The 16,139-nt window shown below is 39.4% G+C and overlaps 1 protein-coding gene across 1 annotated transcript in view; it reads left to right on the top strand.

The window, feature by feature from the left end:
• The window catches only part of AGPAT5 (1-acylglycerol-3-phosphate O-acyltransferase 5), a 75,861-nt gene that overhangs the window by 8,532 nt on the left and 51,190 nt on the right, over positions 1–16,139 (top strand). The window contains exons 2-4 of the mRNA XM_021694135.2: positions 7,351–7,420; positions 12,320–12,435; positions 14,788–14,877. Of these exons, the coding sequence (XP_021549810.1) occupies positions 7,351–7,420; positions 12,320–12,435; positions 14,788–14,877 (276 nt within the window). The remainder of the gene's footprint in view (positions 1–7,350; positions 7,421–12,319; positions 12,436–14,787; positions 14,878–16,139) is intronic.

Consider the following 16,139-nt stretch of genomic DNA (forward strand, 5'->3'; position numbering starts at 1 on the left):
AAAAAGCGTGTATGAAGTAAGTTATAAAAGAAAGAAAAGAATCAAGAGTCATGGGAATACAGGAGCAATGCAGCTGAGTCCTAGCCTTGCTTCACTGTAGGGAGCTTGTGCGGCTCAGCATGGGTGTGTGGAAGGTAGAGCCCGGGTAGTGAATGTCAGTTGCTCTTCCTGGCTTAGGTATTGCTTTGTTCCCTGTCTGCATTTGCATTTCTGGAGGAAAATTTTTTATGTCTACTTAATTTTTTCTCATGAGTTTCTTATCTCCTTCGTCTTCAGACTGAAAAAATCACATAAGCTTCTTTTTTTTTTTTTGACACAGAGAGATAACAGGAGCAGGAACACAAGCAGGGGGAGTGGGAGAGGGAGAAGCAGGCTTCCCGTGGAACAGGGAGCCCGACGTGGGGCTCGATCCCAGGACCCTGGGATCATGACCTGAGCCGAAGGCAGATGCTTAATGACTGAGCCACTCAGGTGCCCCCACACAAGCTTCTAATATATGGGAAGGTTTCTCATTCAAAGTTCTTATTTCGAATTTTTGCCGAGAATAGTTTTATAGCATTCGAAAGAGTTTCGGATCTTGGTGTGAGAAACCGGAGTGTAATTCCTAGCTCTCTGCCATAGTATGTGTCAACTTGAATAAGCTTCTCAGCTCAGTATTCTCCTCCTTCAGTGGAATACTTACTGTCATGCTGTTTTGAAGACTAAATGAGATACCATGCGAAACTGCGCTCAGTGACTGGCATGTCGTAGGTGCTCAGCAAAACACCCTGTAGAATAAGGACGGTACCAAGGGACACACATGAAGAATGTATAAGAAAGCTTTGTGATTTGTAAGGTTCCTTTTAAATGTTGCATGATCATTATTTTAGCATACTGCTTATTAGACATGACTATGTTTCTACTTTGATCTTGGTTCAGAGGGCATTGTAATTTTCCTATTCAATGAAGTGTTGCTTGAGATTGGGCAGAAAAAGACCATCGTGTTTGTATGCATTACAGTAGAAATCTTTTACTGGTTAACTCGTGATATATTTCACTGGCCTAGAAATACATTTAAAAATTCATTTCAAATGATTATAAACATCATAAAGTGTAAATTATATATGTAATCTTATTAAAACAATTTATAGCTGCATTTCTGTGTAATCAGACGTTTTTTTTCCTCTTACCCATTAATCACTTAACACAGTTGTGAACAAAAAATTTCACTCTATTGGACAATAATAATAACAGCAGCTAACTTTTGGGGGGATGCTTACTATGTTCAAGGCATTGTGTGAAGTAGTTTACCTCATCTCATTAATTAGGAGTAGTTGCTGTTAGGACATTCATTTTACATGTAAAGAAATAGATGTGGAGAGGTAAGGGACTTTGCTCAATTTCACACAATTACTAAGGTGATAGACTAGGATTCAAATCCAAGTCTTAATTCAAATCAAATACTTTAACCTGTGCTCTTAGTGACTATTATGTTGCAGTGTAGAGGAAGAAAAACTTTTCCTCTATTCTCTTAGGTTCATAGCTGAGGTCTGCAAATTAAACTGACAAGAGTCAGATTAACAGCAGAAAAGACATACATATTTTACTGATGTTAATATTTTTACATGCATTGGTGCCTCACAGAAAAGAAGTGAAAATCAAAAGAAGTGAATAGACTCAGTTTGAGGGGTTTATACGTCATTTTAAAAAAGGGCAGTAACTTCTGGAAACATGACTAGACAGAGAAAGGGCTTTGTGCCGTTAGGGCTGGTAAATTGTGGGCATGTCACTAGGGAATGTGTGATAGGTAAGGGTGGTTTAGTAAGGTTTGCTGTGCAGACTCTTCTCGTGCTATCGCTGGTCTTTCTGGCATTCTAGAAGGGAACACCTTTAGGAATGGGTATTAACATCACCCTTACAAAGGGAAGCTTATGACTTTGGCAGAAAGGGGGAGGCCAGAAAGGTCTTCCTGTGTCTGATGTTTCTCACTTTCTTCACCTCAAAATATCCTTATGCCAATGTGGCATGTTTTGGGGTAGCATACTCTGGTCGCCCTCAACAGAGTCTATATTAAGGGGAGTGAAAAAGTTTTTAAAAAAATATTTCATTTTGCATACTGAAAGGAAATGGATATTATTGAGATAAATGAAGAATCTGTGTTTTTTTTTTTTCTCACAAAAAAAGAATGGTGTACATTTATGTCCTGGTGGTATTATTAGATACTCTACTACGTTAAACACGTGATCACTGTAGATTCCATTTTACTCCCTTTTTTCAGGATACAAAAGAGTCTTTAGGTTGTTTACATATCATGGGAGAAAATTAAAAACAATATAAAGATATGGTCAAGGTGAGGTGAAAGAATTCTACATCTACATCCAGGCCACCTTCTTTTTTTTTTTTTTATAAAGATTTTATTTATTTATTCATGAGAGACAGAGGCAGAGGGAGAAGCAGGCTCCCCGCGGAGCAGAGAGCCCGATGCGGGACTTGATCCCAGGACCCTGGGATCATGACCTGAGCCGAAGGCAGACGCTTAACCGACTGAGCCACCCAGGTGTCCCCAGGCCGCCTTCTGATAGCCGGTTTGTGCAAGTTAAACAAGTTTGTTTGACTAAAGCAGAAGAGTAACTAGAGGATCAGTTGCAATGAAGATAATTATTCAAAGAGCATTTTTATTGTCCCCTTCTGAATTAATGAAAAGGAAAAATTGTTCTTTTTTCTATAGGGACTTTATTTTTTTTTTTCAAGATTTTATTTATTTATTTGACAGAGCACGCATACACAAGCAGGGGAGTGGCAGGTAGAGGGAGAAGGAGAAGCAGGCTCCCCACTGAGCAGGGAGCCCAACATGCGGCTCCATCCCAGGACCCTGGGATCATGACCTGAGCCGAAGGCAGACGCCTAACTGACTGAGCCACCCAGGCGCCCCTCTATAGAGACTTTAGATGAGCTTTTAAAAAATGGATGAGCTAAAATCAAACAGTTATGATGAACCTAAAATTAAAGAATTAGGAAGAACAAAAAAAGCCATGTTTTTCATGTGCCTTGTTTTGAAGGAACAAATTACCTGCAAAAGACCTGATTAATGTGATTCAAAATACATGTACTAGAAGATTCACAGAATGCCTTAAGTCACTGGTGCATTTAAAGTGTTTTACTTACGTTTATTCCAAAACCTTTTACTGCTGAAACTGAGATCTAGCTTTATCTACTTGTGAAAAATAAAAGTGCAGCTTAATGATTCAGTAAACTTGTGCTGAAAACCATCTGAGTTCTGGGCTCTGGGGGTAGAAAAATGATGAAGACCCTGCCACAGAAGAGCTTATGAGCCCCCCCACACACGCACACAGGTGACTTACAAATAAATATGCACAATTTGTGGTTGAAGCTCCCATAGGAGTGTGAACGGGGTTTGTTCCAGGGCAAAAGGGGGGTGTGATTAATCCTGGGCTCTGGGTTAGGAGGTGGGAAAGCTTTGGAGAAAAGGTAAATGCATGCTGAGGATGAGCGGATTTAAGATGATTACAATGAGACAGTGCTGGTAGGCTTATAGGTCATCACATAATTGTCGGGGAGGAAGACCTTCCTCTGCCCTGTGGTCCTTCTAGCTGGACCTAGAATCGAATTGCCATGAGACAGATCAACAGGAGATAACCAAATTTAATAGGTGTATGTATGGGGACGCCACACACACATGAGATTCCAAAGATAGTGAGTCAATGGAAAGCTTACCTGAGCTAAAGAGGGGGAGAGGGGTTTAGGATACAAGAAGAAGGCTGTTGGCAAGAAGGTGAAAGGAGGTGCCCTATTATGCAGATCAGTTTCTTAGGTAAAGGGGAGTCTATTTAGAGCTCTCTTCCTGGAACAGGCTCTCCTTTTCTGTGCAAATTTAGGCCTTTGAGAGCCAGGCAGATAGCTTTTCCTGCATCTGCTGGGTTTTGATTACTTTTAACTTAATCTTTATACCAAAGTGGCCCATCTAGGGGCAGCCTGCCCTTGGTCCCTACATAATCATTTAATAATTTATATGTATAGGTATTTTGTAAGTTCTTAGGAACTTTTTTTTTGATTTAGATACTACAGCTATCTAACCATATATTTGTTAATAAGGTAGTAATAACTGTTAATAACTGTTAAATACTTAGCTGTTAAGTATTTTCAGAATCTGCATTTCTTCCCCTCCTTGTTAGTAAATTTAAAAACTTTCCACTTAAATGAATGAAAGAAATCTGACAGTTTTAAATTAGAATGAAATGTTTTCTTCGAAATCTTGGAAATAAACCAAGTGAAGGGCCTTAAAACTGCATGTATTTGATACCTAAAATTGTAATTATGCATTCCTTTCTTTGGTTAATCAACATTAATTCAAAGTACTTAATGATTTGCAATTATTACAGTAAGATTTGTAGTTCATAATTTCATGTACTTCGCTTTTAGATCTTTTCAGGTTTTAACTATGAAAAGCTACTCTTTTCTAACTTATTTCTGTGGAATTCCAACCAATTTATAGTGGCAAATGAAAAAATTTAAATAGGCAGTCAGCCCAAATATTTACTTTAAGATAACTAAATTATGTTTTGTGAAAGGCTTACCCTCTTTTTTTCCCCATCTTCTTGCATTTTATTTGGAAATACCTTTTATTTCAGCGAGATACTATGCATATTGAAGAATAACTTTAGAAGTATGAAAGATGTAGGTATACATTTTCCCTTCAGTGGCTATGAATTAGGGTTTTTTCCTTCAGAGTGATCTAACAGTAGAACTATGTTTTCTCCTTCTGTTTTGCCCAATTAAATTCACTACTTACTTTCTCTAGATACCACAGAGGCCACTTTTAGGCAGCAGGCTTCAGCAGTGGAAACGTGAGCAAGGGAAAAGGGCCCACAGGGACCCCTGAGCTGAATGCCAACAGGCTCATTAAGTGACCCACCTGCAAGTGGCTATAGGTCATCACCTATCAGTGGGCTGCTTACAACCAGGCGAATTCCGTATGTTCCCAGCCCTGTTACTACAGCCCCTCACCCCGCCTAGGTAGACAGTCTCTCCTGGCCGTCCTTCCTGCTCCTGTCTTGCAGCGTATTCAGTAAACTTCTGTTTCCTTCATTCTGCCTTGGGTGATTTTTTTCACAGCCTGTGCTGCTGGTCCCATCCAGTCGGAACACGCCAGAACTACCACAATCAAACTAAAAAAAAAAAAAAATGCCTTTTAATAACTTGTCTGTTATCTGCCTTCAAAGGCTGCAGCCTGGCAGTCTATTAATCAAGCTCAGAGCAGGAGAGGACAGGGAGAGCCTCTTCTTGGACAGCTTGGGGGCAGGCAGGTCTCCAAAGAGTGCTAATCAGGTTGAATCAATTAAATCGAAACCTTTAAATGTGATGCCCCATCCAGGGAACTTAAACCCCAAAACAGAAGGTTGGTGGCTGCAGTATTGTCAGCACAGTGCGTTGTACCCATGCTGGGAAGCAGTTCCTGCTTATTGGCCAGAGAATGGGGATCGTTCACAAGCAAGAACTCCTCTTTTAACCCTGCATAGATCAAACTGTTGGTTTAGGGTTTGGTTTTGTTTTTTGGCACTGATAGACTTTATTAATAAAAAATTGAGCAAATATGTAAACACATATTACATGTATAGCACGGTATAGTTTTCTGGGGAAGAGCACAGGAACCTCAGTCTGCGTCCCTGATCTCCGCAATGTTATGTGCTCTAGTTCCACTTTTCTACAGAGATGCTGAGTTGACATCATTTTCTTCTGTTGTGAAGATGTTAACGAAGAGTGTTGTGACCAAAAGATCTGTGTGGACATCTAAAAACATAGATCTAAAAACCCTTAGTTAATTCTTAATCTTGCATAACCCATGATGACAAGATACTGAGAGAGAGACAAAAATGCCCTGAATAATATAAAAAAACAAAACAGTTAGCAGTCCTTTCCTTTAAAGTCTTTAAAAATATACTTTTAATTTCTCAATTTTGTGAAATATTTAAGACAGAACTACAGACTCATAATGAACACCTGTGCACCCACCATCCCGTTTAAGAAATAAAACATGACTGATGAACACAGTGAGTTGTGCAAGACTGTTGAATCGCAGATCTGTACCTCTGAAACAAATAATACATTATATGTTAAAAAAAAAGAAGAAGAAGATAGCAGGAGGGGAAGAATGAAGGGGCGGAAATCAGAGGGGGAGATGAACCATGAGAGATGATGGACTCTGAAAAACAAACAGGGTTCTAGAGGGGAGGGGGGCGGGGGGGTGGGTTAGCCTGGTGATGGGTGTTAAGGAGGGCATGTTCTGCACGGAGCACTGGGTGTTATACGCAAACAATGAATCATGGATCACCACATCAGAAACTAATCAGGTACTGTATGGAGACTAACATAACATAATAATAAAAAAAATTAATTAAAAAAAAAAATGACTGCTAGAGTTGGAACCGCCATGTGCAGCTCGCATGTTGCATCCCGCCCGCCCGCCCCAGTCCTGGAAGTCACCTATATCCTGAACTTTCTCTGGTTTTTTCTTGTTTTTTTTTTTCTAATTTTTCTAATTTTATTTATTTTTTTAAGGAAGCCCTATGCCCATCAAGAGTCACGCGCTCCACCGACTGAGCCAGCCGGGCGTCCCAGGGAACTTTCTCTATTCTTTACAGAGATATAGAGAATCCTAATCGTGAGCCAGGTTTCCCTGTTACTTACAAAATAAAGTTTTAATCTTCAGTTTGGTATTCAAAAGACTTTTCCCATTCTGGTCCAGATCTCCCTGGGGTCCTTGCTCCAGCTCACCAGTCCTGCATGCAGCCGTTTGACTCGAAAGTGCTGGGGGTGCCTCCACGGGCCCCAGACACCTCAGACACCACCACTCCATTTCTTTGTCCACCTTTTCGTGAATGTCCTTCCTTCATCTCATCTGCCGAAACCACACCTAACGACGCTGCTTCTGCTCTTCAGTCGACAGTTCTCTGATCTAAAATGTGCCGTCTTTTCATAATGTTTGTGTTACGTCTTCCTGTCACTGTATTACACGGCTGTCTCTTCCACTACACTGCGGGCTTTTTGAAGGAAGATGTATCTTACAGAAAAAGCTTCAGATACTATAAGCAGTAAATAAATGCTTGTTGTGTTTTTCTCATGAGGGTGTTGATCATTCTGTTTCACTTTATAACCATTAACCTGCCCTCCACTTAACTACTTTATACACATGTGCCATTTATGGTCTCTGATGCTGCTAAGAGAAATCTAACTTTTGTTAATCATGGGTGGAAATATTCATGACTTTGTCGATTTTTTGACAGTGTCCTGTTCTGTTTGTTACAGTAGTGCATGTTTTGAAATATTAATGTTTCCTTTTGTTTTATCTTTTAGATATTGCTATATGGAGATTTGCCAAAAAATAAAGAAAATATAATATATTTAGCAAATCATCAAAGCACAGGTTTGTATTTCATTTGCATGAAATTTAGGTTTTCTACAGAAAGTAGATGGGCATTCAAAATCATGTTTTTATTTATTTAAATGAAAAATTTTTTGGTTTTTGTTAAAACATGAATTTTCAATGCAGATATTGTATCGTGACCTTGTGTTTTTGTGATTTTACCTTTTTGGAAAGTCAGGCATAGGAAAACTATGAATTTTCCCAAATTTACCTTTCTCCCTCTGATGGGTGTAAATGAGGCATTTTCTTTCATTTATTTTGTTTCTTTGAATAGTTTTTTAAATAAATTATGCATTCTTCCTTTTGTAAGTTCTGTTCCTGGAAGTAAAATTGGGTCAAAGTATGTACACGTTTTACGTTTTTGATTGTTAAGCAGAAAGGTGATGCTAATAAGTGACTACCCCTTCCCTAAAGGCAGTATTAATTTCTAATGTCTGCAGTTCCTTTGGCCTCATCAAATGTTTTAGTTTAATTATAGCTTGCTGTTCTGTCAGAAGACTCTGGTCTTCAATTACAGTGCAGTATATATTTTAAAGCACTTTAAAAAAAAACTTTTTATTTTGAAATAATTATAGATTCTCGAGAATTTGCAAAAATAGTATATGGAGTCCCGTGACCTCTTAGTCAATTTTCCCCCAATGATGACATGTTATATAGCTGTTGTACAGTATCAAAGCCCAAGAAATTGACATTGGTTAAGGTACTTTTTAGTTCTACAGATAATTCAGTCCAGAGGAAGATCCTACTTCATATTTTTTCAAACCTATAACTGCCTTTGATGCACATTTCCTAAATTCCATTTTTCTGACTTTAAGAAATGTACTACCCAGAAGTTCAAAGCTAAAAACAACCTGAGGGATTATAGGATACTGGAAAAATCACTTAAGCCTATGGCTGTTCTTTATCTTCCTCCTGTCAACTGTGTCTCTTCATGATTTTGTTGGTTTTACTACTACTTGTACCATGGGTAAGGTAAAGAAAGTAAAAGAAATTTTTCTCAATTTAGCTTATTAATGATTACATTCAGTTTTATGGCACAAGAGTTGATTTTACAAAGGGTTGATAGGAATTTTGATGTATCTGTGTATTTCCCTGACTTCATGAATGTGACTGGCTTGGACAATTTAATTACATTTGACTTCAGCAAAGCAAGCAGCCTGATTGGGCCAGTGTCTGCTTCTAGCGCTGGCCGGTAGAGCAGCCTTTCTTCTTCTGGATTTTGACTGTTTCTGCAGACACAACGGGTCTTTACTACTAACAGAGTCCTGCTGCTTGTTCTGTTGCTGACGGCGTATTTCTACCAGGCTTCCGGTATCCAAATGTAAAGGATTTATGGGTCCAGGGTAGGCAATGGCTCATGACAACCCAAATTTCCTTTATATTGACCCATTGGTTCATTTTATTAAAGTTTTTTTATGTGTTTAAAGAGGATTCTCTCTTAAAATTCCTTGTTCGGGTTCCCTGCCAACTTCCTTTTTGCCAGATTTCAGTGTGAAATAGTTGTATTAACAGAGCTGTGGAACTAGCGTGAATGTGTGGAGTAAGTACTCCCCACGCTCCTAGAGGCGGTGGTGATAACACCAGCAATAAAATGAGACCCACCGCCATCACTGGTGTGCTTACTACCTGTTGGCCTTTATATACATTACTTCAGAGTGAGGACTTGGCGGGAAACATTTGGAAGAAAACAGTTTTGTTTCCTACTTGTGTGTTTAGAACTAGAAGGTAATATGGGAAGTATGAGCTCCAAAGTCAGCCCACAACTGACCTGAAAAAAGTCCCACTTCTCAGGTCAGAGAGCCATTTCCTCGTGCCTTTATCTGACCCCTCAGGGCCTGAGACTTTCTGCTACCACGTCCTGTACCAGTTAGCCTTCGGGATTTGAGAAAGCTACTTTTTTTCAATGCCTTTTAAAAAACCCATAACCTAGGAACATAACTAGATAGTGATTTTTAAATTACTTCAGAATTGCAGGTTTTAGTCAGAATATGATAGATTATGCCCAGAGATATGGGCACATACAAATTTGTGTATAGTTTTAGGTTCAAGAGACCCCTGAAGCTTATCCATGGTCATGGGTCATTGGCCGGTGGGGTCTGGGTACCCTTTTCTTAAGACCCTTCTGAGATATATTAAGAACCACAAATTAGTATCTAAAAATGTAATTAGCAGAAAGAATATTTCAAAGACTGCTGTTCAACATGGACTGTCTGGTTTGCCCTCTACTAGGCCTGCCAGAATACGAGTCTCTTCTGGGCCTCACGTTCCAGACAATTGACGTTTTAATTAGTATCTCTTCTCTGGTGTTTTCACTTGATGTGTCCTTGCTGTCTCTGTATTCTTAGTCTCTTAACTTATTTCTCTGCCGAGAGGTTGTACTGGCTCTTATTCCTTCCTCTCGGCCTTTTTAAATACCTGCTTTTGACACTGTTTACCTTGACCTCAGGAAATGCACCCTTTTCTTGGTTTCAGTGATATTTGCCTCGACTAACAAAATATGTGGTGAGTAGATTATCATAAAAAGGTGTGGGCTTTGCCGTCAGACCCTGGCTCATCTGCTCTTCAGCAGTGGGCTGTGTGACAGTGGGCAAATCACTTAGCTTCTCTTAGCCTTGTTCATAAGGTGTGAGAATGTCTACTGCTCAGGGTTTTTAGGCAATTTCCATAGGCTAGCTCCTAGTCTCTCAGCGTGCCTGGTTTATGGGGGGCATTTAACAGCAGGGGGGGTGGTGGTGGTGGTGACGATGATGGCAGCTAGCCAGGAGCAGGCGGTGCTGGGTCCATGCTAGACAAGTGCTTCCTGCCCAGGATCTCCGTTACGCTATGCAGTACCCTTGTGACTTAGGGACTGTTGTTACATAATAACATAGATGAGAAAAGCCTCGCTTTTCTTGCTGGCTCTCCTCTCTTCAGAGGTCACAGGAACAATGACACTGCTGTGGCCGTGTGAATAGTTACTGTAAAGGTACATATTCCCATCTCTGCTGTCAGCAACCCAGCTGTAGTCTAGCGTCTCCTAGCAGAAACCTAGTTGAGAATAAACAGGAAAAGTAAAGGTAATTGAGTAGCAAAAATTGATGGCGCAAAGTCTGGGTCTTTTAGCTACTTAAGTTAGTTCTTAAGCTTTTCCACTAAAATTTGTGCAAGTTTAAGGCCATAGCCCAGGAGAGTTAATACCAACATGACACATTTTACACTTAAAAGTTTTAGAAGATGCATTCTAGCCCATGTGTAGCCATGTTTGTTTCAATATAAAAATGTGTTATTAAAAATTCTTCCAAACTATAAAAAGATAATTGTTCCAGGAAAAGATACCATATCTTGTTTTTAGCCTTGTACCCCAAATATGTTCCAGATGTACATTTAGTTCTCACAATTTATTTACATTAGGTACAGTTATTATAAGGTGGATCATTTGCCTGCCAAAACATAATCAGAAAGAGCTGTGTTTATCAGTATTGTTGAGGTGATTTGAATGAGAAGGAAGGGGCTAGGGAGATGGCTTCCAGCGGAAGTCACATACTTGAGAGTAAAGAGATAGTGGATCATTCTGTAGCGTCGGTGTCTCCAGCAGGCAGACACAGCTTCTAGGGATCCCTGGTTGTAGGAGAGTATCTGCATCACTCTACTTAAAAGGAGTTGTCATAGAATGAATTTGTGTAATTATAACTTAAGTCATCAAGAAAGAACTTGTGAATGATAAAGATTAAGAAGAGATTTCAATAATTGATAACATGATTTTTCACAAGAATAATTTTTAGTGTTTAACTGGCTAAGTTGTCTTTGGGATAATCTCCCCAGTGTGATGTATTGTCTAAAGGATCTCACACAGCTGTAATCCTGTGGGAAACTGTTCATTTTGGTTTAAACTATTGTTAACTGCTTTAATTTCCAGGCTTTTATTTGCCATAGATTTTATTTTAACATTTTCCCCTCTAATTCAGTCCTTTTGTTCTGGCTTCTATGGCCCTGGATACACACGCGATAGTAAGACTACATTTTTTTTCAGGGATTCTTATCATTTTTTTTTTCCCAAGGATCCCAAACTCCAGTTCAGTTTTCATTGTTATCAGAGAGATGGAGTAGTTTATAGCCATTTGCTTTCAAACCCAAGTCTCTGGTCTTCAAGACTTTTTACTGTTTTCCCGCTTCATTTTGTTTCATTTCCCCTGACTCTTTGGAGCATCTCCCGTTTGCCACCTTCTGCACACGGTTTCTGGTTCTTTGCTTCAGCACAGGCTAGTCCTTCTGTTTGGAATTTCTTCTCTCTTCCTAGAAGTGTTGTTATCAACACACTCATGTCTCATTTTTGCTTTTGCGACCCTTTGATGCTAACATCCCCATGTACGCCCGTTACTGGCCCCCTGGGTACCTGTGCTGTGCTTCTGTAAGGGGCAGGTATCTGGCAGCACAGCCGTGGGCCTCACATCTTTGCGCTGACGTTGTAACCTAGGATCATGTCCTGGAAGGCACCAGGGAAGATGAAGCGTCCTTGCCTTGTGTTGAACATATTAGTATATACACAATATATATGACAGTTTCATTTAACCATTTTTTGCTTATAATTTTATTTTTTTTAGACTAAGTGTTAGAGGCACTTTATTCTTTGTTCATGCTACTTTTGTATCATACGGCGGTTTGTGACTTTTTGCATTTTACCTCTGAAATAAAAAGCCCTTCAAGGAACGCAAAAAGAAAAAAAAAACAACAAAGAATTTTTATAAATGGAATTTGTAACTTTTAAATGTCTACAGTTGATATAATTTTAAAATTCTTCTCATATATCCAAAAGTATATTCCTAGTATAATCTTGTGAAGAGGCTTTTTCTGTTTCTGGGAAAGGAATGCCGGAGTTCACATACAGATCACTTACGCACTAATTGGGTTGTGTCTTTGCAGTTGACTGGATTATTGCTGACATTCTGGCCATCAGGCAGAATGCTCTTGGACATGTACGCTACGTGCTGAAAGATGGGTTAAAGTGGCTTCCGCTATATGGGTGTTATTTTTCTCAGGTAACTTTTTCCATGTTTTCTTCATTATATATGTAGCTTATAAAAATTTTAGATTTGGAAATTTAGCATGCACTTAATATAAATGTATAGGTTGTTTTGTTTATTTTTATGGGTTTAATAATTTATTCCAAACAGAAGTAATTTTACTTGGGCATTTTTAATGGTGTGCATTTATGTACATGTCTGATCACCTAGGTAGTTAAATAGCAAAGATACAAGTGTACAAAAAATAGTCAACTAGGAAAATTTAAAGGCACAGAATCTGACAGATGATTACCTTAAGAAACTAATATTAAAACTTATTTATGATCTGTAAGATATTAAAAAATAGTGTGCTGTAATGCAGAGTGTTGAGCATGAGTGCTAGGCTCATAATAAATATTTAGTATAGGATATTTTCCAGAATGCCGTTAATTTGCTTCTCCAGCATACATTTGGTCAAGCTGCTTATCTGCTCAAAGTGTGTGTTTCTCAACTGTACCATGTGCCAGTTCCCATGCATGGCATTCATGCTCCACTGTGACCTGCCTCCCTGCACCCCACCTTTCTTTTTCTAGCCTGCATCGGTTTCTCCCTCCCTATCCTTCTTTGAGCTGTTGCTTTAGTTCAAGGCAGTATGCTTTCCTCTGCCTCCAAGGCCCAGTTTAGATGCGATTATGAAACCCTTCCTGAGCCTGGCAGTTCCCTCCACCCTGCTTTTGTCTTGGGCTGTCTTTATTATTACACTTACCAGATTCTCTTGATATCTTATTTGTATACATATTTCACTTCCCCACTAATTTTTAAGTTCCTTAAGGAAAGGTACCTGGTCTTCACTTCTGTAGCTTCCATATACCTGGGAAAGAACCCAGGTGTTTTTGAATTAAAAAAGACTTTAAGAAGTTAAATGACAGGTGAGAACTAGTATGTCAAGAGTAGGCATCACGTCCACTACAGCTTGGGGAAATTTTACGTTGTGGTATATGCATGCTGTGGCTTTTAATTCTAAAGAGTCAGTAAAGAATGAATCAGTCCTGTTTGGGCAAACAGTGACATGCCTTCTGTAGAGCACCTTGAGTTTTTCCTCTGCACTCAGGCACGCTGGTTTCTTTTTTTTTTTTTAAAGATTTTATTTATTTATTTGACAGATAGAGAGAGAACACAAGTAGGCAGAGAAGCAGGGAGAGGGAGAAGCAGGCTCCCCGCAGAGCAGGGAGCCCGATGCGGGACTCGATCCCAGGACCCTGGGATCATGACCTGAGCCGAAGGCAGCCGCTTAACCGACTGAGCCACCCAGGCGCCCCCAGGCACGCCGGTTTCTATCTGGAAGGAACCACCACCAGAATGGAAGGCCACCTTGCTTCCTCTCCTCTTTATAGTCTTTATACTGTCCCCTCCTTGCTCCTATCTGTGCATTTCCTTTTACTCATATTCTTGGTTAAGACAAAATCAAGTTCAGCCAGTCAGTTTATTTTACAGATGAGTTCAAATTAGCACAAGCGAGTGCAAATAATATGGTGACTTGATGCGAAGTTTTGGTGAGGTACACTTAACGAAGTCTCATGAAGGATCCATTAATTTGTATGACAGTGCCTGGGTTAGTTGGCTAGGGCTGCCCTAACAAAATACCACAGTCTGGATCTTAAATAACAGACATTTATTTCCCCACAGTTCTAGAGGCTGGAAGTGCCAGATCAATGTGTTATCAGGATTGCTTTTTGCCGAGGCCTCTCTTGTTGGCTTATAGTCGGCTGCCTTCTCCCTCTGTCTCTCCTTTGTGCATATGCCTGTTGGTGTTCTAATCTCCTCTTCTTCTGGATTAGGACCCACGCTAAATAACCTTGTTTAACCTGATTACCTTCTTAAATGCCCCATCTCCAGATATGATCAGGTATTGGGGGTTAGGGCTTCAACATATAAATTTTGGGTGAACACAGTTGAGTTCATAACAGTGCTACCTAAACATCTGTAGTTGGATCAGTCTTAAAAAATCCCTGAAGATCATAAGTATTGTCATTTTAAGGATACTTTTAGTGATTCTACGTCATTGGAAAAATTGAGAGCTAAGAACTATGTTATTGATCGAGTTTTTTATTTTAAAAAATGAAAGCGTTTTTAACTGTCAACAAAACTAAATGTTCATGTATTTTCCTGTACCATGTAGCATGCAGTTTTTATTTCAATTATGTTGAAACCTAAGAGAACTTTCAGTTAAATGTTTATTAGATGCTAATATTTGAATGTATTAAATATAGTTTAATTCCTAAAATGTAATTTTATTCTTTTGGGGAGTAAAGTTACCTTTTTGATGACTGGCCATTTGATATTTTAATAGTAAATACTTTCCCTCCCCCTTTTTTTTTTATGTGACAGCATGGAGGGATCTATGTAAAGCGAAGTGCCAAATTTAATGAAAAGGACATGAGAAACAAGCTGCAGAGCTACATGAACGCAGGAACTCCAGTAAGATCATGCTCCTTTTTATTATTTTCCTTATCAATTCTCAGTTTTTAAGAACTAAATTAGAACTTAAGAATTGTGTTGAAAATGTATTATTCCATGGGTAATAAATGATTGAGAGTTGAGGCAGTAAAAACCGTCTACATATAGGTGAGCGGCTGTTTTTGGCCATCAGGAAGAGGCTGCAGACTCTTCAGTCCTTTGCTGGTGGTAAGGTCCTCCGAACGAGCAACAAGAACGGTGGGTGACTGTGGTCTGTCAATGGAAGTCCAAACCACACCTGCGACTTGCACTTCAGCTACTAATTGCTTATTTTCAGGATCACATGTAGTTTGAAAAGAAACAAATTTTCTTTGTGTCCCTGTAAATTTGGATTGCTTGTATACATTGTTATTTGAAAAGTCAAAAAAAGTATGAATATCTGCAAATGAAGAATCATTCAGTGTAAATACTGTCTGATAAAACTTTGTTCCCTAAAAAAGGAATCTCAGGATTCTCTTCAAAGAATGCTGACTGCTGCCCAGGGGCTTTCCCCCCAGCTCCCCGTGAGGGCAGAGCACCCTGATCGCAGCGACCGCTTGAGCTTTGGTCACCGGTGCTCAGGCACTTAGCTCACGGCTACAAGTTTTGGTTTTTTTCCTCCCTCATCTTCTCTCTCCTCTTCCTCCCTCTTGTTTTCTCTCTGCCTTCCTTTTTCTTTTCCTCTCCTCGCCAGGGCTCATAGGTAGCAGCCAGAACTCATATTTAAAGATGAGTTTTCCTCAGTCAGCTGATGAAGTGCCCTAATGTTCAAGATTTTTGCTTATGAACCTTGTCTAGTTGTTTTGACATTGTGAAATTGTGTTCTGTTTGGGGATGACCTGGCGTAGAATGTAGTGCCCCTTTATCCTGTTACTACTTACCCTTGAGAACAAAGTGTAGCTTTTTGAAAGGTCTGTTTACTCTGAAAAATTTGGCATACTGGGCAGAATGGGGGCCGTTGTTTATAGATCTCCATAAGATAGAAGAGATTGGCAATATGTATATTTGCTGTCTTTTCAAAAAATAATTTAAAATTTCAGCATTGACTTACACATTAAAGAGTCCATCCTGCTTCTCCCCTCTAGCTATGCGTCATCCCAGGTAGGGGAGCTGCCCTGAGGTTTCTTGGGTATTCTATAGACATTGTCTATGCCAAACAGATGCGTTCAGTCCCCTCTTTCCATGATTTCAGTGTTCTTTTTTTTTTTTTTTTTTTTTTTTTTTTTTTTTTTTTTTTTTTTTTT

Source organism: Neomonachus schauinslandi, chromosome 2, assembly GCF_002201575.2.
Source record: "Neomonachus schauinslandi chromosome 2, ASM220157v2, whole genome shotgun sequence".
NCBI classification, from domain to species: Eukaryota; Metazoa; Chordata; class Mammalia; order Carnivora; family Phocidae; genus Neomonachus; species Neomonachus schauinslandi.